The 22,941-nt window shown below is 46.9% G+C and overlaps 1 protein-coding gene across 3 annotated transcripts; it reads right to left on the reverse strand.

Moving 5' to 3' along the window:
* Positions 1-4,084: 4,084 nt before the first annotated feature.
* CD36 (CD36 molecule (CD36 blood group)) lies at positions 4,085-21,167 on the reverse strand. Of its 3 annotated transcripts, none has more exons than XM_078609420.1 (13): positions 21,088-21,167; positions 19,617-19,760; positions 18,642-18,811; positions 16,552-16,696; positions 14,900-15,073; positions 14,129-14,220; positions 13,578-13,627; positions 12,002-12,071; positions 11,121-11,308; positions 10,198-10,316; positions 9,002-9,075; positions 8,199-8,253; positions 4,085-6,906 (listed from the first exon to the last, which is right to left on the reverse strand). In XM_078609420.1, exons 2-13 carry the CDS (start codon positions 19,740-19,742, stop codon positions 6,745-6,747), a joined length of 1,425 nt encoding a protein of 474 aa, XP_078465546.1. In that variant the 5' UTR covers positions 19,743-19,760; positions 21,088-21,167; the 3' UTR covers positions 4,085-6,744. The 3 variants fall into 3 exon arrangements, with proteins under 3 accessions (XP_078465546.1, XP_078465547.1, XP_078465545.1); XM_078609421.1 differs by having other exon boundaries at positions 19,617-19,757; positions 21,088-21,145; XM_078609419.1 differs by having other exon boundaries at positions 19,617-19,871; positions 21,088-21,118.
* Positions 21,168-22,941: the final 1,774 nt, after the last annotated feature.

Consider the following 22,941-nt stretch of genomic DNA (forward strand, 5'->3'; position numbering starts at 1 on the left):
ATATATGTTCAACCTTTTCAAGTCTCAGTGCCGAGAAGAAAAAGGCAGGAATATTTGATGGCCCTCAAATAAGAACACTCATCAGGGATCCACACTTTGTAACAACAATGACTGCGGCAGAGGCTAGAGCTTGAAATGCATTCTCTGATGTGGTGCGGAATTTCCTTGGGAACAGGAAAGCGGACAACTATCGAGAGATTGTGGAGGAGCTGCTCTTGAGTTTCCAAGCACTTGGATGTAGAATGAGCATCAAGGTTCACTACTTACATTATCACTTGGCCCAGTTTCCAGAGAACATGGGTCACGTGAGCGAAGAGCAAGGTGAACGCTTTCATCAAGACATTCAAGTTATGGAAGAATGTTACCAAGGCCGATGGGACTCAAACATGATGGCAGATTACTGCTGGTCCTTGATGAGAGACATTCCACAAGCTGTACATCAGAGATCGTCAAAGAAGAGGTCGTTAATGCAGATGTAACATCATTATTGTGAATGACCTTTTCGTACATATTTTTCTTATCTTCACAATTCAATTCTTACATGGTAATATGCATTCACTCACATTGATATGCAGTCACTCTCACCACTTTGTGCTACGGCTCATTAAATGTTTGTTTCATTATTATTGTCTATTGTATCTTATCTTATTCTTGTATGGATGTCTGTTTAGCTATTCGTATATGAGCATAAATTTGCTGTTTTTATTGAAAATGCAATATTTGATATCTCAAAAACCTGATGTGATAGACAAAAACTGATGCCAAATTTGGAATCAGCACCCCGAAATTACCTTAAACCCGTTGGAATACCTTATGCCAGAAAAAGTGTGTTGACCAGTGTTATCAGAGTGTGTTTTTTGTTTGCATTCTGACCACAAGTATTGTGGTTAATGCAGACATGATTCCTAGTAAAAGGTTTCAGTTTGGTGTTTTAACATCTCAGCACCTGTTTCGTTGCCAGAAAAAAGGGGAAAACCTATTCACATATTTTGGTACTGGCAAAGGAGGTCCCATTATGTAATACAAAGTAATTTACCATAATACTGTCGCCGCGTGCTGTGTTTAGTGAGTGTTGTTGTTGCTGTATGGTGCGTAGGCCGAGACGTTGCTTCAAACTGATTTCAATCGGCTGCAGTCCACACGCGATGCCAAAACACGGGCCCATCTTGGCATTCGACGGTTCGACTTCGTCAGAAAAGTCACCGTGAGCATCTACGACCGCTCTCCTAGTGATCGAGAGGCGTCGTTCGAGGAGGAGGATGAGACGGCTTTGGTTGTCGCCTTGTGGACTCGCATCAGCCCCCGTCTCGATGCGCAAATTCCAGCAGCAAATTTCGCTCGCTTTGGTTGGCGGTCGACGTTTCGAAGTGACAACTGTGACCCCCCCCCCCCCCCAAAGGCTCAAAGGGATGGTGCCGCCCCGGTGGATCAAACGAAATCACTCGAGATGCCGGTCGACGCAGTGCCGGATTAAGCTAGTGCGGGGCCTGTAGCATGTGTTATGAAGGGGCCCTAAATTAAAAAAAAAACACATTAAAACACATTACATTTTAACTTGCATAGTAAAGTAATTGTATTTTTTCATTTGCTACAGAGCTACGTAGATAACCATAATCGCTAACCTTAAACACCCAGTCGTTCATAAAAGTTGAAGGCGGTATAGAACTATAGTAATAGAACAAGTGCAGAATCACTGAACCGGAATTGGTAGCTTGAAAGCATTTAGCGCGGGGCCTTTGAAAGTGCGGGGCCCGTAGCAACATATGTAGCTACTTTTGCTTCTAAGATAATCCGGCACTGGGTGTATGGCAGCAAAGGGCAGTTCGTGTGCGAACGCTGTAGCAAAGTGGCCACACCACCATGTGCCGCAGCACCGGCTCCTTCGCTGACCACGCACGATGCGTGAACGTTGCATTCGTGTGGCTTGGCGCTCGAGGGAGCGGCTCGCAATTGACAGGGAGCGAATTCAAACCCCGGTCATGGGTTGGCAGCCCATCCCTCCTTATGAAGTCGATACCATGTACCACATTTCCAATGATATACGTGTTGTGAAATCAATGTGTTGCCTCTGAAAAACCACGTCTGCGACTCAGTTTGACTCACTACAGTACTATAGTAATAGAGCAAGCGCAGCATCACTGAACCTTCAAAGTGGGTGCATTTCTCGAGTTCACAGCAGACTGACGAAACAGCGCTGATGCATCATTTTGATGCACTTCAGGCATCTCTACTTTGCTTGCATTATTTAGTAAAAGAAAATATTTGTCTTGATTGATGCTCACATGTACTTTATTACTTTTGCAATGCGGCAGTTGCTGATTTCATCCGTTGATTTATTGGGTTCCATTTACTTGAACTTATCTGGGGACTTGCCACATTGAAAACCGCAGAGTGATGATTTCCCATAATTCTGCTGTGCAAAGGTGGCTTGAACTGAACAAGTGCTGAAAAGATAACAATCGCCTTTACCATGTCTGGCAATAAAACATCTGTGTTAAGATGTTCAAACACCAAATAGAAACCTTTTGCAAAGAATAATGTCTGCATTAACCACACGTACCTGTGGTGAACATGCAAACACAACATGTTTTGATAATATATGCATTGTCTTTGAAATTGATTTGGTCTACACCAGTGCTAGAGTATTGTATTGTCCTTCTCCCCGCATCTCTGATTAGCACGGTTGGCTACGTACGGTGAAAAAGAAGTTCAACTTGCATACATCGTAGGTCACCACCTGCAAATTACATTTTGCAATTCAATCTCGTTTGTTCCCAGAATTATATTAAGCCCAGTAGAGTTATATTATCAGTTATAAAAAGGCCTTGCAGGTAGAATAATGTTTCTAATACAGCTATATCAATCGAGTTGCTGCTCTTTGCTGTGCGTGTGGGGTGAAGTTGGCCACTTTTTGATCACAACAATCAGTGCACTTTTTTGGGTCTGTAAAGATGGTTGACAAAACAATGTGGCCAGGTATAGCATTTCAAAAACGCTCCAACAATTTCCCTTTTTAGATATCAAAATAAGCATTTTTTTTACCAAGTCTCGTCAGAAATGCATTACTCCGGCATGAGTAAAAGAGTAAGGCTCAGACTGGATTCATAATCGGTTTCGTTTGGGCGAGGTCGTCATGAAATAATGTGTGCCGTCAACCCTCGCCACCACTCGGCACAGCCAATGAATGCGTGTCACGTGACTCAAACGTGCCAAATGTGTGACTGCGAGCAGCGCAGCGCCGCTGGTGCTGGGGGGGGGTGCTGGGGGGGGTGCTGGGGGGGGGTATCTCACGGCATTGGCACGGGGCACGGGTTGCGACCACGTGGCGAGCTGTTGTCGTCCTCGCCTGGTATGCAGGAGGTCGGGGGTTCGATCCTGGACCATGACGCCTGCTGCTGTATATTTGGAGTTTGCGTGTTCTCCCCGCGGTCGCGTGGATTCTTTCTCCAGGTGCTTCGGTTTTTCCCCCTTCACATTTAGAAACGTGCGTTTATACTATTTCGATTATTTTTCTGCTGAAAGTGTCCAAATGATAAGCCACTTTGTTGACCTATCATTTGCGGCCAGGTCGCTTTTGAACAATAAGTTAATACCTCAGTGGGCTTTGTCTGGTAAGATGGTTTCGTGTTGTATTCGTTTGTGTTTGGGTGATTTGTTTACCTTTTTTGTCCTTTGCACTACTATCGTGTTTTTGTGCTGTTTGTTGTTGTAACCTTCTTACCCCATGCCCCTACTGGACATCTGTGAAAAAGAGCTTTAGAGCTCATCGGATTCCTCCTGCAGTAGATATGAATATTCTGATTCCGATTCTGATATCCAGCATTTACAAGTCACGTGACACTTTCATTTACTGTGCCGTGTCGGGTGGAGGAGGGTTCACGACACACATTTTTACATGACGACCTATCCCCCCCCCAAAAAAACCCAAATAGGAATCATAACATTGGTCATGTAATCCAATGTATGAAATTAAGACTGGATACACTCAAACCAAGGTTATTTATACAATAATGCAAAGCTCATACACCTCTACATACGCTTTTTTCTCGTGAGATATTAACACAAAAACACACACAATTCAATGTTGTAGGAAAATACCATGTTTAATTTGTTTACAAATCAATCACATCGGCATAATTTTAAATCAGTATAACAATACAATTCATACCCACAAGGATGATATATAGTTATATAGTTATGCATGACATTTATTCTGTCCGCACAAGCACAAGCTAGGAATATACGCGGGTTGTCGAGCATTTTCTTTCGAACATATAATATAAGGGTTGTATATCTCAAGCAATGTGCATGAGAAAATCACCCAGAATGCACGGCGTCGCGTCACATCTCGGAAGCTGAGCAGGCTTGAGCCTGGATAGCACCTGGATGGACGATCTTAGCAAAATCCACTGCTCTGCACACCTCCCCCCCACACACATCTTCCCCAACCCAAACTGACCAGAGTGGTGAAGTATGGTCAAATATCCCTCATGGCCTGCAAGGTGTGGCGGAGGCCCTCATCCAGCAGTGGATTGACAAACGGACGGTACGCTTAGATAGTCAATGCAAGCTTTGGAGTACAGTGCCGGAAGGTTTTGCCAGCATGCAGGTTGGTGAAGGCATTCCTGAAAGACTAATTAATTAGTCGCCAGAAAACGTCATGTCTGGTTCAATCACCCGAGCGGTGCAGGTAACATCATCGCCAGAAACTCGGAACGGGGCTCGCCTTTTTTGTTCAACAACAATACATTCATCAATGTGTACATTCATTTCTTATATATATGTATACTTCAGCAGTGTATTGCGTTCAGTATAGTAAAGCCATTAAACCTTAAAGCAGTGCGGGCGATAGGGCCAATCCGCTCTTGGGAGAGAGCAGTCCGGAGTGAGTGTCAAGCAGCACCCCATTGTGGGACGACAGTCACAAGACATACGCGAGCCGAGCCCAGTGCGGGACGGGTTTCTCTACTGGCAAATACCCGTACCGTGCCCGAGCCAAATGATGCTGCTACACTGGAGCGGTGGGGGAGGGGGGCCAGCGAGGGCGCTAAAGATGCGTCTGACGCCACCACGCCTCGAGAAGATGCGTTTGATCTTCTGCAGGCGTGACGTCGGCACACCCAAGTTAAGATAAGCGAGCCTTGGGGGTGCTGAAGAACGGTGCGATTGTGTCACGCAGCTGTGCGTGCGTTCGAGTGTGTGCACGTTCACGTGTGAACGAGTGTGTCTGTGGGTGCCCTGTGTAAGAGCGTGTGGATATCAGTGCTTTAAAGTGTGAGTATTCGCGTGGGTTAGTCCACTCACATGCAGTGTCTCCACGTCATCTAAACGTGCCTTGGACACGTTCGTTGCATTCGACATCTGCGGCATGGCTCGGCTACTGCAGTGGAAAAAGAACAACCCGTACCTCCTGACCCACGATGGGGTGGCACGGCATGGCCCCAGCACGGCTCACATGTGGCCAGTGGAAAACAGGAAGAAGGCCAGGCATGTGCCACACACGAGGTGTCCCCAAAGACAATGGCGTATCGGTCATTGGCAGGTGGTGAACCCAAACACGCAATTCAGAGGGGCACAAATTATATTCGTATCAGGAGTATGAACGAAATATGTAGTATATCAAATATTATTTACATGAATGAAAAAAAAATCTCAAATATGGTCTACGATATAAAACAGTCACCTAGAAACTTCAACTGCCACATTATGCGTCTCTCCCATTCCTGCCCCCACCCCCCGAACTCCCTCCTTCCCGGGGCTGCATCTCTGATCGTTTGCTCAGTCTCTCCAGATCCTCACAGCGAGAAAGTTGGACGTGACGTGAGAGCGATTCACAATTCACGTTTTAGGTCAGATGGCGTCAACATCGTTGTGCCCTAAACCTTCCTCCAGCCGACACAGCGAATGAATAAAGTTGTCACGCAGACAAACGTGCCTGTGTATTGGAGTAGTCCTCGGTTAACATTTTTAATCCGTTCCACGAAAACGACTCGTCACCGTAATAACTGTGAGTCACTTGGAGGAATTACTTGATTCGCTGTGGGCATGGCTCAGCTCGGATTGGCCGAAATTGGCACCACGCGTGCAAAGACGTAAGGGGCCGTCCATAAATGACGTCACGCGATTTTGGACGATTTTTGACCTCCCCCTCGTCACACGGCGTCACAAATGTCTGACCTCCCCTAGGTGCGTGACGTCATTTATGGACGGCCCCTAAACATACCGTTGATCAAAATGTCAACGTTAGTCGAAACCACGCGGGGGTCCCTATGGGAGGCGAAACGTGACTCGAAAAAACCCCCCGTGACCCCCCCGATGTCACCGTCAACCGAGTGAGTCTACCGTGGTGCTCGATCAGCGCCCACCGTTCGCGATGTCGGGGAGCTGTCTCACAATCTTGAGTGGCGGCCTTCACTCCTGGGATTGGCACGTCCTTTGTGTGGTTTTTATTTTAACGTGACACATTTATTACTTTTGGCCGCGTTGGGTAGGAGTAGGGTTTAGGACACGCACCTTTTCGTTCGAGCAATTATGAGTCCAAAAAAACAATTATGAAATGTGATATTGGTCGCGAAAGCCTACGTGTTAAAAATGACATGAAGCATTGGAAATCATCGCTTAAAAATGTTAAAGTTGTCCCCTTTATGCACTGATAACATACCACCACCACCACGGCTCTTTCCCAAGTCACTGTCTCCCATGGTGATCACCGCGCTATTGTCACTCGCTCCAGGTATTGCTCGGCTAACGTTTACACGACTTGACAGAGAAGTAGACTATCGGCGTAACGACGATGCCAATGCTGCCAACGGTCATGAGAGTGATCTGCACAGAGTAGAGCGCATGCATGGGAATGGTGAGGGCTTCACGGAAGGCCTTGGCAGAGTCATCGCCCAACGTCCCTGTCTGTCGGCGTGGCAGAGCACGAGAAGACATGTCACATTCTGAACACTCATGATGAACACTTAATTCGAACTCCGTATTATTAGAATGTTGTTACGCTTGTTTAGCCAGGGAAAAACCTCGCCGCGTCTCAAGACTTTTTTTTCAGGAGGGTCCGGCCAAGTTTTCACAGTCGTGTGTGATCCCAATTGAGCAAATGTGCAGGTCACATTGTTTGCTTTGTCTGTTTTTCTGGTTATGGGAGTAAACTGGAAAACCCAGAGAAAACCCACGGAGAACAGAGGGAGAGAACACAAACTCCACACAGAGTGGTGCCCGAGTCAGGAGTCGAACCCAGATGCTTCGTGAGGCACTGTGCCACCCTGCTGTCAAACACAACGAATGCGCGATGACGACCAAATGACGCTACACATTCATTGTAGGCCTGCTTGGAAAACATTGATGGTAGACCAACATTGTCGGGAGACCATTTAAAATGGTATAATATGCTATGTTACACTTTACTGCAGTTTTTCTTAATCTTGCAATTCATATTTTTGGATGAGAATGAAGTTGTTTTGGCGATATATGTCTGGTTAAACATTTTTTTTTACAGTGAAAAATAATGACACGCAAGTTAAAAGCATAGCTGTTGATAAATACGCCATGTTCAAAAGGTGGATTATTTCATCATTTTACATGCTATGCAGTACCAAATAAGACAACTCTCATTCGGCTGTGGTGGCAATTCCTCTCAAGCCAGGCCCGAGCAAGGCGACTTTTCTATTTCACCAGGTAAGGCGCCACTGAGCTATGTAGCTCTTTTTCAGAAGCGACCTGGCTACAAATGAGAGCTCAATGACGTGGCTTGTCACGTGGACATATCGAGCAGCCAAATACTCTAAACGCGTGATGTTGATTCTAAATGTGGAGGGAAAAACCGGAGGACCCAGAGAAAAATCCACGAGACCACGGGGAGAACATGCAAACTCCAAATATACAGCAGGTGTTTGGGTCGGGGTCGAACCCACGACCTCCATGTATACCAGGCGAGGGAGTTAACATCTCGCCACCGCAGCGCCTAGTCGATGATGTTTATACATCGCATGCCATCCATAAATACCACACGGCACTGCTTCAAAGGTAAACCACCCAATAGGAAAAGTAAAACTATCCAAGTCAAAAGCAAAATGTGCAGAAATTGTGAAATTTTCTGAGACACGGATTTGAAACTAACACTCATTAAAATGCCAAAACATTCGTTTTACTGTGAATGTTAGTTACAGTAGAAGCTCTCGGTTCATGCATCCTCTTACCTCATTTAGCCAGATTATTGGGAAGATGTAATCTTGCGGAACGTTTTTGAAAATGCTGAAATGTAGGGGAAAAAAACAACAAATGTACAGAATGCATTAGTGCAGAATGCAAATAGGACATCAGTTTAACACCCGGTAGGATGTCGGTACCAACATATTCCATAATAGAGGTTTTTGGATGAGATCGCGTGAATATAAATGTCTTTAAACCCGCCACCACCACCTGACACAGCCATTCAGTTGTTTGGATGTGGTTGATGGTAAGGAAATGGGAGTCAGTGTGAGATGAAACCGGTTGAGACCGTTGCATGGACTCAAGGAGTAACTGGTAGCCCGATGGATTGTCAACATGGACGCTGAAACCATCGCCGATGATGAATGGAGAGGAGAGAAATGAGGTTGAGGGCAGCTCAGAGGAAAATGGACACAGTCACACAACATATTTGTCAAATGCGGATATAATGAAGTAAAATTAATTGCACAAAAAGTAATACTTTTAATTGCTCCTTTTTAAAACACTTTTGTCCGTGGTAGAACGTTTCGTTCATATTTATCATCCGAATTGAGCAGAATTACCACAAAAAAGTGGCAAATTTTCTAATATATTTCTATTGTGATTATATTTCTTACCGGTATATTAATATCTGACTATATGTAACAAAAAAAAACCTATTTAGTGTAGCACTACACACTTGTAAGGGTGAGGTTTAGAACACGGAGCAGATGTTGGCTGGAACCCCAATGCCATCTCATACAATGAGATATACATATCCTGTATATACTGTATACTCAAGAGCACTTACTCAATTTTTTCGACTGGTTGCAGAAGAATGTTGATTTGTATACGCTTGGTCACGCTCAGGGTAATGCCCGTCGTCTGCGAGATCAACAAAACAACAATTATCATCACCGGGACAAGCCGCCCCACCAGGAGGGTCACTGCTTTAAGGTCGCAACGCGTCGCACGCACAACGTGCTTGACACAAATGAACCACAACACCTTGCCGATCTCGTCAAGGTGCGTAAACCATCGCGCGAACTGCGGCCATCCTCGCAGCGGCGGCTGCTGGCTGCTGACCATCGGACAAAGACGGCGGTCGCCGCGTCATCGCGCGGCGCTTTCAGGCGCGCTTCTGCGGCCGTCTGGAACGCTCTTTCCTTCCGATGTTAGGAAGCCACTGGAGTTATGCACTCTTAAATCATCATCTAGATTGACAAAATCATTTCTTTAGAACTGCTTTTTGTGTTTAGTGTTGTTGTCCTTCCCCCGCACCTCCGATGAGCACGGTTGGCTATGTACGGTGCGAAAGAAGTTCAACGTACAGACATACGCGGCAAAGTGTCCTTTTCCACAAACACTAAATGCATTATAATAGGCAGTCACACATTGCTTAGGAGATGTTGCTCTCAACTTTCCACGTTTTAGGGCTCTACAGATAATGGTAAGATTCTGAGATCAGCTGTCCCCTACAAATAAACGTCATCACCAAAACGACAGCAGACTGCTTCTGTGCATATTTGCACATTAACGGGCACTACAAAAATAGACGGAGCGTCTGCAACCACAAGAGGTTTCACGTTCATTCAGTTTGACCAGCTGAGAGTGCAAGAGACCAGGATGGAGGCTCATTTCGCAACGTGAGCTGGGGCATTAGTCCGCCAGTAGGGGGGAGATGATGCTGCCGAGTGTAATCCAAATTGAGTAAAAACATTTTTTTCGAAATTTGGTAAATTTGGACCCCGACGCCGGTGCACACACACACACACACCAGTGGCCTACGCGATTACGTCAAGGGATCTTTAACGTCGACTGTGGCGAGACCAGCGCCGTGTTATTATGACCATCGCACAGCATGGGTATCGAACGGGGCGGCCGCTGGATCCTAACCGTGAACCTCTGCAGCAACAACCGTCGAACGAGAGCTGGCGGCTGGGCCACGTCACCGCCACAAAACGCCGCGCTGGTGAGAGCAGTGGGAGTGTGTCACTTTAGCCCTACCGGCTCCACGTCCAGGTAGGTTTCGTGCTCTTCCCGATTTGGTTCCAGACCTTCCACAGCATCGATATATACCCTGCTGCCGTCCAGGAAATGAGGCAGAGAGATGAACACCGGAGCACCTGAGGCAGGGAAGGCACGGGACAGTACACTCTCAATTCATCTTTATTTCAGAATCTTTAATCAGACGGGAGGAATTCGATGAGCTATGAAGCTCTAATTCCACAGATGCCCAAGTGTTGCCTGGCTCCAGCTGGCGCGGTGGGCACACGGGCTGCCCTTCGACGTGTTCGACGAAGGGCAGCGCGTTTCAGAAGTGCCTTGGCCACAAATGCTAGCAGAAGAAATTGGCTCATCACGTGGCAATTTACAGCAGCCAAATACTCTAAACGCATGCCGTTTCTAAATACGGAGGGAATAACCAGAGGACCCGGAGAAAAATCCATGCCACCACGCAGAGAGAGACAAGCAAACTCCAAATAAACAGGCGCCAAAGTCGGGATCGAACCCCACGACCTCCTGCGAGGGAGTCCACCTCTCGCCACCGCGGCGCCCAGTCGATGATGTTTATACATCGCATGCCATCCATAAATACCGCACGGCACTGCTCCAAAGGTAACCCACCCAATATGACAAGTCAAACGATCCAAGTCAAACAAAATGTGCAGAATTGTTACATTTTCTGAGCTACAAAAAATGGAGGGGAAAAACCGGAGGACCCGGAGAATAATCCACACGACCACGGGCAGAGAGAGACACGCACACTACAACTATACAGCAAGGGTCGGGATAGAATCCACGACCTCCTGTACACCAGGCGAGGTAGCTAACATCTCACCACCGCAGAGGCCCCCCCCCCTTTCGCACAGCAGGAGCGGCTAGCTCCGTCCACGACCCAGATGCGATGCGCCCGCCCGCCCACCCACCGCCTTTGCAGCTGCTGATGTCCAGCACCCCGTCACGCGTGCAGCCCGTCTGGTTGAGGTACTTGGTGCAGTAGCAGTGGTTGGCGGTGTTCTTATTCGACGCCGAGAGCAGCGACGTGGGGAGCAGGAAGCGGTACACGTCGATGCCCTTCAGTTTTCGCGTTTGGTAAAATTCCGCGACCAGATTCCTGGGCGACGGACACGGGCGGCCAGGCGAGCGCGGGCGTGAGGTCCACGCTTCAAAGGCTATCGCACATTTGAAGGGATTGTATGCAGCGCGCGGTAATGATCCAAGAGAGAAAGAGGGAATGTGCCGTTTAGTTGAAAGCTGGAAAGGGGTTGTACATTTCCACGAATAGGGGAAATGAATTCGAAATGGGTATGATGGTCGATAGGTATTCTTTGTCTACATGTTTGACAGTCCTGATGGACCAATGGACGAATGCATACTCTGGTCAAGAGTAAGATCCTAATTTCCAAGTGTCAGAAAACGAACACATTTATTTAGAGCACCCTACAGCACCCTATATCTTTGTACAGTCTGTACTTGGCAATTAATTTCGCATTACTGCTCCGATCGATTGTATGTATGTAAGTTGAACTTCTTTTCGCACCGTACGTAGCCAACCGTGCTAATCGGAGGTGGATTTGCATGGCGAAAAATATGTGAGTACAGTAGTAAGGTTTTAAAATGTGCAGTTTTTCCATTTGTTACAGCCCTCTGTTAATCCACTGCTGGATGAAGCCCTTGTTTGACCATATTTCACCACAACCTCGCTACCACTCCACCCCCAACGTTGTCACACGGCGTATTTGTGGGTGTCAGCAACGCCACCATTAAAATGCGCAGACAACAGGTTCACGCATGAAGGAATTATTACCTGCAGACATCAGATGAAAAAAATTCCAGTTGATTTTTCTTATTCAAAAAAGGCGGAAAGCTGGATCCATCTGTGGACACAACAAAGTTTAGTTTACTAGTGTAACATGCAGTGCAAAGGCAATGCCTGCCTAGGCAAGGACTGATAGGCAATGCCACGATGTGTTAATGATTACAACAAATGCTACACTCGCCATGAATACAAATCAACAACATAAAATAGACAACTGTCAGACACTTCTGGTTTGTCAAAATGCTTGCTTACTTGCTTGCACACATCGCGCTCACGATGAGAATGCCGTCCCCGCTATTCTATACGGCATGTCAATAGGTCGGTGCATGTCGACTTCACGGCAAGCGCGCAGAAGCGTGGTCACCACATCTACGCCTCTATTATATAAGGAACGAAACAGGTAAACTTCTCCACAAATTTGGCTGTCGCCTAATGAAGCTAGTTGTAATTACTAGCAAAACGTGCTACTCTCAGATTGTAAATATTGTGGCTTGGCTCTCCAATACACTGGTGTGCTGTACTAGTATATTACACTATACACTACACTATACACTACACTACTATACACTACGCACTAGTGCTGTACTAGTGACGAATTGGCACGTTCTGTTTACGTGACAACCCTTACTAGTTGGCTGTGTCGGGTGGTGGCGGGTTTTAACGACACATTTATATATTTACGCGATCTAACCCCAAACCGCTCTACTGTGGATGATATTGGTCGCGGAAGCCTCCCACGTGTCACACCGACTTCACGGCCCTCGTCGGAACTCAAAGTGTCTCCTTGTTCAAGGAGCATACAGAAGTGCTCATCTTCTTTGGCAAACGGAGAACGAAAATTCCACATTCCGATGGCAGCCTTATGCACTGTCCCTCGTGTCTTTAACCCTGGAAGGTTGATGTGCTGGCCTTGTATGTACCGCATGTATGTTGAACTTATTTCACACCGTACGTAGTAGCCAACCGTGCTAATCAGAGGTGCATGGGTAGGACTATCATCTAATCACAAAAAAACCCTGCGTTGACCTCTGCCCTGATTGTAATGTCTAATTATGCACGAGAACTATTGTCTATGTGATGGCAAGATGTTAACTACCTCGCCTGGTATACAGGAGAAGGGCATGGGTTCGACCCTGACCCTGACGCCTGCTGTATATCTCGAGTTTGCATGTTCCCCCCGTGGTCGCGTGGATTTTTCTCCGGATCCTCTGGTTTTGCCCTCCACATTTATAAATAACATGCGTGAAAATGATTTTGCTGCTATAAATTTCAACGTAATGAGCCACGTCGTTCAGCTATCATTTGTGGCCAGGTCACTTCTAGAGAAGAGCTGCAATAGCTCAGTGGGCCAAACCTGGTAAAATAAAACAAATATTTATAGTTTTAAATAGTAAGTGCAATAAACAGAAACGTGGATATCCATACGGATAACAGGATCCGTGATTTTGGTCCCCCACATCACCACAGATAAGAGGAGTTGTCCTGAATTGAATATGCACAAATGATGCTGAGTTGCATTTCTGCGACGTCTGTTTAAACGACAGTGTTGCAGTTCCATTTTTACCTGTCCCTTTTATTCTGTCACAGGATTCGTCCGGCCAAAAGTTCATGTACCTGACATGAAAGAAAACAAAGAGATTCGGACAACACGATGTATTTAGTGAACACGTTTGCGAAATTACAATAAAGCCTCTCAAAGCCCGGGTCGAGTAAGCTAGAATTCGGGTTAAGCCCTAAATCTGCCGAAAATAAATAAAAATGTGCACTACAATGAATGTGCACAGGTAGAAGGTGGCGTGCGTATGTACACCGGCAATTTTTCAGCCACATTCACGAACTGCGCTTATTCTGTTGTATGTAAATCGGTAAATCTTTGACGTTGGATGTCGCGTGCGCTGCTCTGCTCTGTGTTCTTGGTTTCATTTAGCATTTTTTCACATTTGTTGCCAAATAAACTTGAATGAATTCCGTAATTCTATGCGGGACGTCTGACACAACCCATTACCGGAGGGACTCTCCCCAAATCCATCCAGCTTTGAGAAGTTTCACAGTACAGTACTATACTCAATATTGACTTAAACATTGTAGATTAAGTCATTATTGCAAAGAACTTACTTGTTATTCTTCCATTCATGGATGATGGCAACTCTGCTGATGTCTCCTTGCCCAGTGAAAATGGTGTAAATTCCATCGTTTGAACCATTGTACTGCACAGAAATCACATTGCACAACAACGTGAATGTAACAGGCATGTCATCTCGCTTAACAAGCGAAATATGTTCCACGAATATGGCTCGGTAAGTGAAAACTCGTTAAACGATCATCGTTTTCCCATTGACTCGCATGTTAAAAGCTGACTTACGTTCCAGCCCTAAAATATCCCACTCTAGCACAACTTTTTGTTACAATTTTTAGTGAGAAATACAAATGACTGTATATTTTTTAAATAAAGTAATACAACATTCCATGTAACACTTAACACATATTTGAAGAACCACAGTGTAAGATCCCCCATATTCAATTTTTTTTAAAAATTTAGTTTTAACAGGTAAGGCCCACTGAGCTATGTAGCTCTTTTCAGAAGAGATCTGGCCACAAATGATAGCTCAACGAAGTGGCTCATCACGTGGAAATGTATAGCGGCCAAATACTCTCAGCGCATGACGTTGATTCTAAATGTTGAGGGAAAAACCCAGAGGACCCGGAGAAAAATCCACGCCACCACAAGGAGAGGGACACGCAAACTCCAAATATACAGCAGGCGTCATGGTCGGGATGAAACCCACGGCCTACTGCATATCAGGCGAGGTTGTTAACATATTGCCACCGTGGCGCCCCCATTGCTAAGAAAGGCAGAGTTGAACAAAGGTGAATTCTCAAACTTACCGGATAAAAGAGTCCAAAGGTGCTGTCGATGCCGGGGATGGGCACCGATTCTAGGATGGGATCCTTGTATCCCCAGAGAAGCTCTCGAACTGTGCGTGTATGGAAGATGCTGGTGTTGATGCTCTTGTAGATATCATTTAAAATTCGGGGAAGACCCATGATGACAGGCAACGCCTGAAAGAGCAAACAGAAGGCTTACACTTTAGATACGACAGTCTCGACGTGAGATGTTGCTGTTGATGTAATGCCAGGGCTGCTGCAAATGTGCTCTGTGCAGTGCAGGTATCCCTCGTTTTACAGGAGGGATGCGTTCTTCAAAAAAACGTGCTTAAAAAAAAAACTTCGTAAATCGGAACGGCTTTTTCCATTAATTTAATAGAAAAGAAAAATGAGGGATGTGTTTCGACGGTCATTACAATTCCGAACCTAAAAAAAGATACACCTATATCACTTCTGACAGTGCACAAATGATAACAAATGAAATGAATATTAAAATGAAGGAATAATTATTGACTAAAAGAAAGAAAATAATGAACACTTTATCATGGAACTCGCCGAAAGATCTGCATTGTTGGAAGAACTGGCAAGGCGATGTGGAGGCGTTCCTGCTGAACTGCAGGGACGCCGTGGCACCGTCGCGGATGGGTGGCGACGCAGACTCCCCGGGGGTGATTCTCCCCGGGGGTGATTCTCGTTCGACGATCTCACGGCGCCGTGGCCGGAGTGAAATTTCGATTTCGTTTAAAAGTTTCAATTGCGTTAATGCGAAATTTCATAAACCGAACGTTCGTAAAATCGAGGGATACCTGCACTGTGTATGTGCATCTTCATGGCAGATTTGCCGTGTGTTCTGTACTTCAGGCTCAGTGTTGCTATGTAGAGCTACATTTGTTTGAAAGCTGTATGGGTTTACTCATGGGTAAACTTACTTCACGTGACAAACCTTACTAATTGGCTGTGTCGGGTGGTGGCGGGTTTAACGACACATTTATATTTACTAACCCAAAAACCTAGATTGTGGGTAATATTGTTCGCGAAAGCCTTCGTGTCAAACTGTATGGGGAGTCAATAGTGGCCACCGTATGTTGAGGCTAAATGTCATCACCGGAATATAAAATGACCATCACTGCCACCTACGCAGGGCCGCCAATCGTGACGATGACTTCCGCCGTATTGCTCGCTTTGAATCGAGATTGCAAACTAATTTCTTGAAAACCGCTGTTTGTGTGTTGCTTTGTTGACCTTCCCATGCACCTGCGATTAGCACGGTTGGCTACGCACAGCGCGAAAGAAGTTCAACATACTTACGTTGTTTAAGCATGGAGACACTTGGACTGAATAAAACACATTATTACAACATAACAATATAAATTATTTTAAAAACTGCTGTAATTAAGTCAATCCTAATCTTGGTGATATTCTATTCCAATTTCTACTTCTGACTGTACCGACATTTCTTTGCATTCTGTAAATGCAAAGATTGGTGTTAAAGATGCTATTAATGATTTACATGATGTTACATACATTAATGTGATCAAATATGCTCATATAACAGAGGTGATAGGCTTCTATGGAAACTAACTTGCGTTGGCAACTATTGTTGGCTCGGTGATTATTGCAGGTGAATAAACGAGCGCATCAATGGTTCTTACAGAAGCCACCATGTTAATGGACGTGATCAAGTCTTCCTCGGGTCCCACAGACATGTCCCGCAGGAAGATGGCTTGTTGCGGTAGCACGTACGACACGCTGTCGTTCGGATGGTACTTCAGCTTGTCCTTGGCTAAATGACGCACTCTGCAAAACATGAAAATACCCCATCACAAGATAATAATAATAAGTCCATCTATATATAGTGGCTTTTCATCAAGGATCTCAAAGCAGACACAGCAGCAGCCACTGGCGGAGCCGGTGGGGGGGGGGTGGCACGTGCCCCCCCAATGATCCCATCGAAATCCCTAATTTCGATCGGATCATTGGGGTTTATTAGTAATAAATCGGCATTTTGCGACCCTCACTGTCACTGTGTAGCATATTATTACGTGCCAGCGACTCTATGAGATGATAGGACAATAGTCTGAGTCCATAATTGCCAATAAGTAACGGCAAAGCGGTTATAAGTGACTCAGAATTGTGCGCAGTTGCGTGTACAGTCCACGACTTCCCTGAAGGCATCAACACCTTCAGCGAGCGCGATGCCGATCACACAACGCGGTTCGAATTCGACCCTCGATCGATGGCTGTGCCATCGCTGCACACGCCTCGAATAAAAAGCAAGGGACAAGTCCTTACTGACTAACAAGTCTTTACTTACTAACAACTCCTATCGTTTTTCATTGCTGGAAGGGTTGCCCTCCCACCTGAAAATCCTGGTTAATTATTTTATATTATACTCCATTTATTAAATGAACGTAAAGCGTAATAAGCGGAAGCATATAAATAGGTGCTATGGCGCATTTTTTATAATGTCCACAGAATGCAAAGAAGATCTGCATCACCAGATCTTAGGGACCTTGAGGGGGGGACAACTGGGCGCAGTAAGCCAACGATGTCAGCTGGGGCAAGATGGTTCACTGCTTTATAAGATGGCACCTGTGCGCGCCATAGCCACTGCACATAGAAAGCTAATGAACAGACTCTTCCTGGACAAAGGTCACAAAGTTTATTTAAGGTCACAACTCTGACCTAAGGTCACAACGCTGACCTAAGGTCCTCCCAAGGGGAGTTGGGGTGGTTCCCGACATTCGAAGCATACAAAAAATGGTCCTATTACAAAAAAACAAGAATCTTCGTTTCTCTCCTAAAATTTCGACGAATCGGGTGACTTCCCCCAAAGACCCCATTTATAGAAAAGACTGGGCTATTTCAGTGGTAAAGTTAGTGGAAAGAAAGACCCGCTTTAGCACACATGCAGCTTATAATGTATTTTTTTTATATTGCCTTCCATAAGGCAGTGCACGAATATGCGCTGCATATTTACATCGCTGATGCAGCATGAAGAGAGGTAAATAAATACCGCTGAATATCACAAACCCCACCCCCCAAATATCCAGTCTCTGTATATGTGGGACACCGTGGGTGTATCCTCCATCCCCCCCAACGTAATTTCGAGGGCACAGTACACCGTGTGATAGTAAGCAAGTCATCAATTAATTATTTTGTCAATCCACTCGCCAAATTAAGTTTTTCCGCATGCACTGTTCGTTATTGAGGGTTGTTTTTTTTATCATCATCATCATCATCATGGAAAATGTAACATTGCCGGTCAGCGTAGGTTGGTGAAGAGAGAGGCCCGGATCCAGTTCACATGTCACTGATTTTAGCTGTTCGCAGGAATCAAACTTTTGGATCGTTCGGTCCGTAGCCCAGTGCACCAACCACTGTCGATGTTCCACATTCAGCTGTAAAAATCGTCGGACAAAGTTTGTATTTTTCGGTATCACCATTTGACAATCTCTACCGCCATTTGCAGAATGTTGCCTAAATGTGCGGACAAATGTTTCTAGCGTTAGAACTCTCTTCACTTGGCAGCACGTCACACCGTTTCGTCTGTATTGCTGAAATTATACTCATTTTAGATAAGCCTTTCATCATTAGATAAACAACCATATAATTTCACTAACGCATGAAGTGTGCAAAGGGCTGCGTGGGCTTGGTGTCTGTCGTTCTCATTGTCCCTTGCGTCAGGCCCAGCGTGTCTGGTGCTGCGATGTTTGGTTTGCTGGTGCAGTTCGGGACTCACTTGTACGTGTAGGGCCCTAGCTGCTTGAGTTTGGGCTTCACGCTGGAATTACTTTGCAGCGAGAACTCTTCTGAGTTGGTCACGTTGAAGAACCAGAACTGGCGGTAGACATCGCTGGGGGACTGGACCCATGCATCAAATGCCACGGTACCATTGATGAGCACGGCCTCCTATGAACAGAAGAGAAGTATGTTTGGTTTCCGTGATAGAGAAGCGTTGTCTCTTCCACAATGTGGCACATCTACAGGAACTTACTCCAGTATTAGCGAAGTGGCTCAGCAGGAGATCGAGCAGCTCGCAATTGTAAGCTCGCGAGTTCAAATCCTCGCTAGAGGTTGACACGGCTCATCCCTGCGAGGTCGATAAAACGAGTACCACTTTGCATAGCGCCAAACGTTACCGTTACATTACTTATAAGGGAAACAGTTTTCGCTTAACGCGTCAAATAGCGCGCTAAACGAGGACTGCCTGCACGTGTTGCACGGGAATTCGCCAACGAGATGCTCCTCGCCTCAAAGCGCACCCAATCGCATCCACGCGCGGACGTCCACGCGCGCGCGTTCACATTTCTAAACGTCAAAGAACCCCCGTGTAGCCTTAACTGACTGTTGGGACAAGTGCTGTAAGCGAACAACCTATGACGGCCGGCACGGCACACGTGGGAGTGGGTGGCCAGCACCACCGCCGACCGCCTTTGTCTCCCCAGTGGCGATGTTGACTACACATCGCACCTAGGTACTCATTTGAGGCCGAGCCGACCTAGGGGAGGCCCAGGATAATCGTCACCGGTGTTGTTCGCGAGCGCGAATCAAACCCGGGTCGCCGGGTTCATAGCGCAGCGTCGCTCACCGCTGCACCACCGCTCCCCAACAGACACGCACACACGCGCACACACACGTACGCACACACGTACACACACACATACACACACGCACGCGCTGGTGTTGGCGTGCGTCTCCACTGGCGCACACCGACCTCCGTGACCGTGGAGCTGATGATGTGGTCTCCGATGGGGATGAGGACTCCTCCCAGTACCAGCACGAGCGCCGAGACGACCAAGCCGCTGATGAGGCGACACTTGGGAGAGCAACATCCGCCCATTGTCCCCACTCGTTGCTGCTGTTTGTGTGGCAGACAACCCGGAGACTGCTCGGTGACAACCCGGATGGCAGCCAACCGGCAAGGGCTGTCACGTCAACAGAACGTGGCCAATTCGTCACTCGTGCAGCACTAACCGGTGTGTTGGAGAGCAAAGCCACAACATTTACAATCTTGAGTACGACGTTTCGCCAGTAATTACAACTAGCTTCATCAGGCGACAGCCAGATTTGGTCGCGAAAGCCGACGTGTTAACAATTTTATTCTCAAGATGTTTAATCTTCGTCCACCATTATTATTATGACATTTTTTAACATTTGTTGTTCAGTACACGTCTCAAATGTTCAACAGTCAGCAACAACAACAGCAGCAGTAGCACGATCAAAAGTTGCAGTCGATAAGACTAAACGCGATTCTTGAATTGAAGGTGTTTTTTGGGGTTTGTTTAGTTTGTTTATAAGAGCTCGAGACGAGAGACACGAGGAGGGTCATTCTCGGGTCGAGCATCGCGACGTGAGAAGCACAACGGGTGCCCACGAATCGCCGCAAAGTTCCGCAGACTTCTACTGCAATCTGACCGCCAAGTAACGCAAAGGCCCTCCCCCCCTCACTGACAGCCCCCCCCCCTCCGTCGCTCACCCATCCCTAGCCCCCGCCCACATGGCCCCCCACTTGTGAGATGGGCTACCGAGTCCCGCCCCCCTAAAGGAAGCTTGATTTCTAGCAGCTGTGTGATGATGCTCGCTCGAACTCCGAGGGCAATGTCGCAGCCACGTGGTTCGCCGCGTGTGGATTTCTCTCCAACACCACAGCCGGTGGTTGCTGCTTGAAGAAGCAGCAGCAACAGCATCAACAAAGTTGTCACGTTTGTTCACGTGACAACTTTATCAATTGGCTACGCGACCAGCCCCCCCCCCGCCCAAAAAAAACCTACCTATTACGAATCACGCTTCGTGTTTGTACTGCGTGGCATTTACACGCGATGCATTTCATAGCGCCGGCAAGAAAAAATAAAAAAAAACGACACGAGCTAACAAACGAGAGGAAACCCCCCACCCCCACACACAAAGGGAAAGTCATCTGGAAGGCAGCAGATGGAGCGACACCCCTGCAGAAATAACTCCACGAAAGTCGCCTTGCTGGTGAGCCTCCAACTATGCGATGCGCTTTGGTTTGAATGAACTCTGCACATTTGCTCAAAAACAACTATGCATTGTTCAAAACATTACACCAGTCCCATGAGTTATGTCACCCCTGACATAAAACGTGCAAACGAGAGTATTCAGACAACTTTTAAAAAAAGTTACATAATTCTTTGTGTGAACTAGAATTGTGTGAATCGGTTTACCTGTTCTACGATGATCGGGGAGTTCAGGAACACGAATGGGTATGAACTGGCCGACACCCCTTCTTATAGGCAGGTGCTGATGGCAGTCAAACAACACGGCAGGCTGAGAGCGAAGGTCTTCCTCTTATCGGTAACATTTCTGAGCCAGGCAGCCATTGGCAATTACAGGGGAACGCCATGTTGTTATTATTCAAGCATGATGGCGTGTGCTAGACGGTATAATAGTGTTTGGAACATATAGCCCACGAAGAATTTCGCCTGATGTCAGCACCTCCGAATGAGGCGACAATCGATCCACGTGTTGAGATCATTGCTTGTGATTGTTTGCAAGACATTTTGGACACACGCAGTGAGTGCACGATGTAGATTGGGATACGTTGGAAAATCAATCACATCCCGCAGCCATTATAACTGCAAGCAAGCACACAGCTGGAGCAATTTACTGTTTTGGTGTGAACATTTTTGTTCTTGCATGATGGCAGTGTGTTCAGGAGTTAAATGCCGATGTTGAGGTCTGCTGGCCACGGCGAGGAGGGAGTTTGTGTAATGTTGCTGTTCCTGCTCTGCCGAAGGAGCGCAAACTAAAGTGGCTTGCTGTGCTAGACGGCCCAAAGTTTGTGTTGGATGTCCAAAGTCGCACTACTGTTAGATAAGCTCATCCTCTTCATCCCCTGTGGGACACGAGGCCGCAATGAGTTCCCTCCACTGCTCCCTGTCCTCGGCAACATGTTGGGCCCAAGAGAGGCTGACCGCTAACCAACTCCTCCTTCACGATTTTGCGCCCAGGTGCTCTCGGGTCTCCCAGGTCTCCTTGTGCCCGGCGGTGTCCATCTCCAGGGCAATTTTGGGTACACGGTCCCTGGTCCACTCTGGGGTCATGGGCGAGCCGCCTGAGTCTCCGTCTCTCGATGTCTCGTGCATGACATTCGGACAACCGGTCGTCTTGTCTTGTTGGCGTTGTCCTGACGGTGCGGGTGATGGCTCCACCGGCGGGTGGGAGGCGGCAGCCTGGTCTCGCAGTGGCCCGACCTCTTGCAAGTTTTCGTGTTGCCTTAAACACAACACATGCCGTCCTCTTGGCGAAATGGAACGTAAGGAAACGTTATTTGTCGATGAGACAGCTCAGAATATTATCTAGACAGTCATGATAAATAGTGAAAATGTATCACGAAAAATCATGGAGGAACTGGACTTGGGAGGCTGAAAAAAGTTTGTTCGGGCTAAATATGGGCAAATCAAAAGTCAGAAACAATAAGTCTGCTGTAACACAACGCCGAATTGAAGGGACAACTTAAACATACGGGAACAGTAATCGTGATCCGGCTGCACATTTGTAGCATCGTTCAATCAATACCGACTTTGAAGAGAAACTTCAAGGCCCCACCTCCTCTCGCGCGTGGCTTTGGAGCGACAACGAGGTTGGCTCCACACTTGTGTCTGTGAAACGTTGCGCGCTGCATGGAGATGGAGGCACGCAGACGCCGCACTGGCTGCCAAGATCGCTGAGATTGGGCGGAAAGCTTCGCTGGAATGGACCACGGCAGAACCGCGGGGCACGGCCCAGGGCGTTGAGCGGAATTTGTGCGGCAGAGGAAGCGGCCACTGCCGCTGAACCTCTCGGAGAGACAGACACAGAGACAGACACAGAGACAGAGCCAATCACAGAGACAGACACAGAGACAGACACAGAGACAGACACAGAGACAGAGACAGACACAGAGACAGAGACAGACACAGAGACAGACACAGAGACAGACACAGACACAGAGACAGAGCCAATCACAGAGACAGACACAGAGACAGACACAGAGACAGAGACAGACACAGAGACAGAGACAGACACAGAGACAGACA

This window comes from Lampetra planeri, chromosome 32, assembly GCF_965212315.1.
Source record: "Lampetra planeri chromosome 32, kcLamPlan1.2.h2, whole genome shotgun sequence".
In the NCBI taxonomy this organism is placed as follows: Eukaryota; Metazoa; Chordata; class Hyperoartia; order Petromyzontiformes; family Petromyzontidae; genus Lampetra; species Lampetra planeri.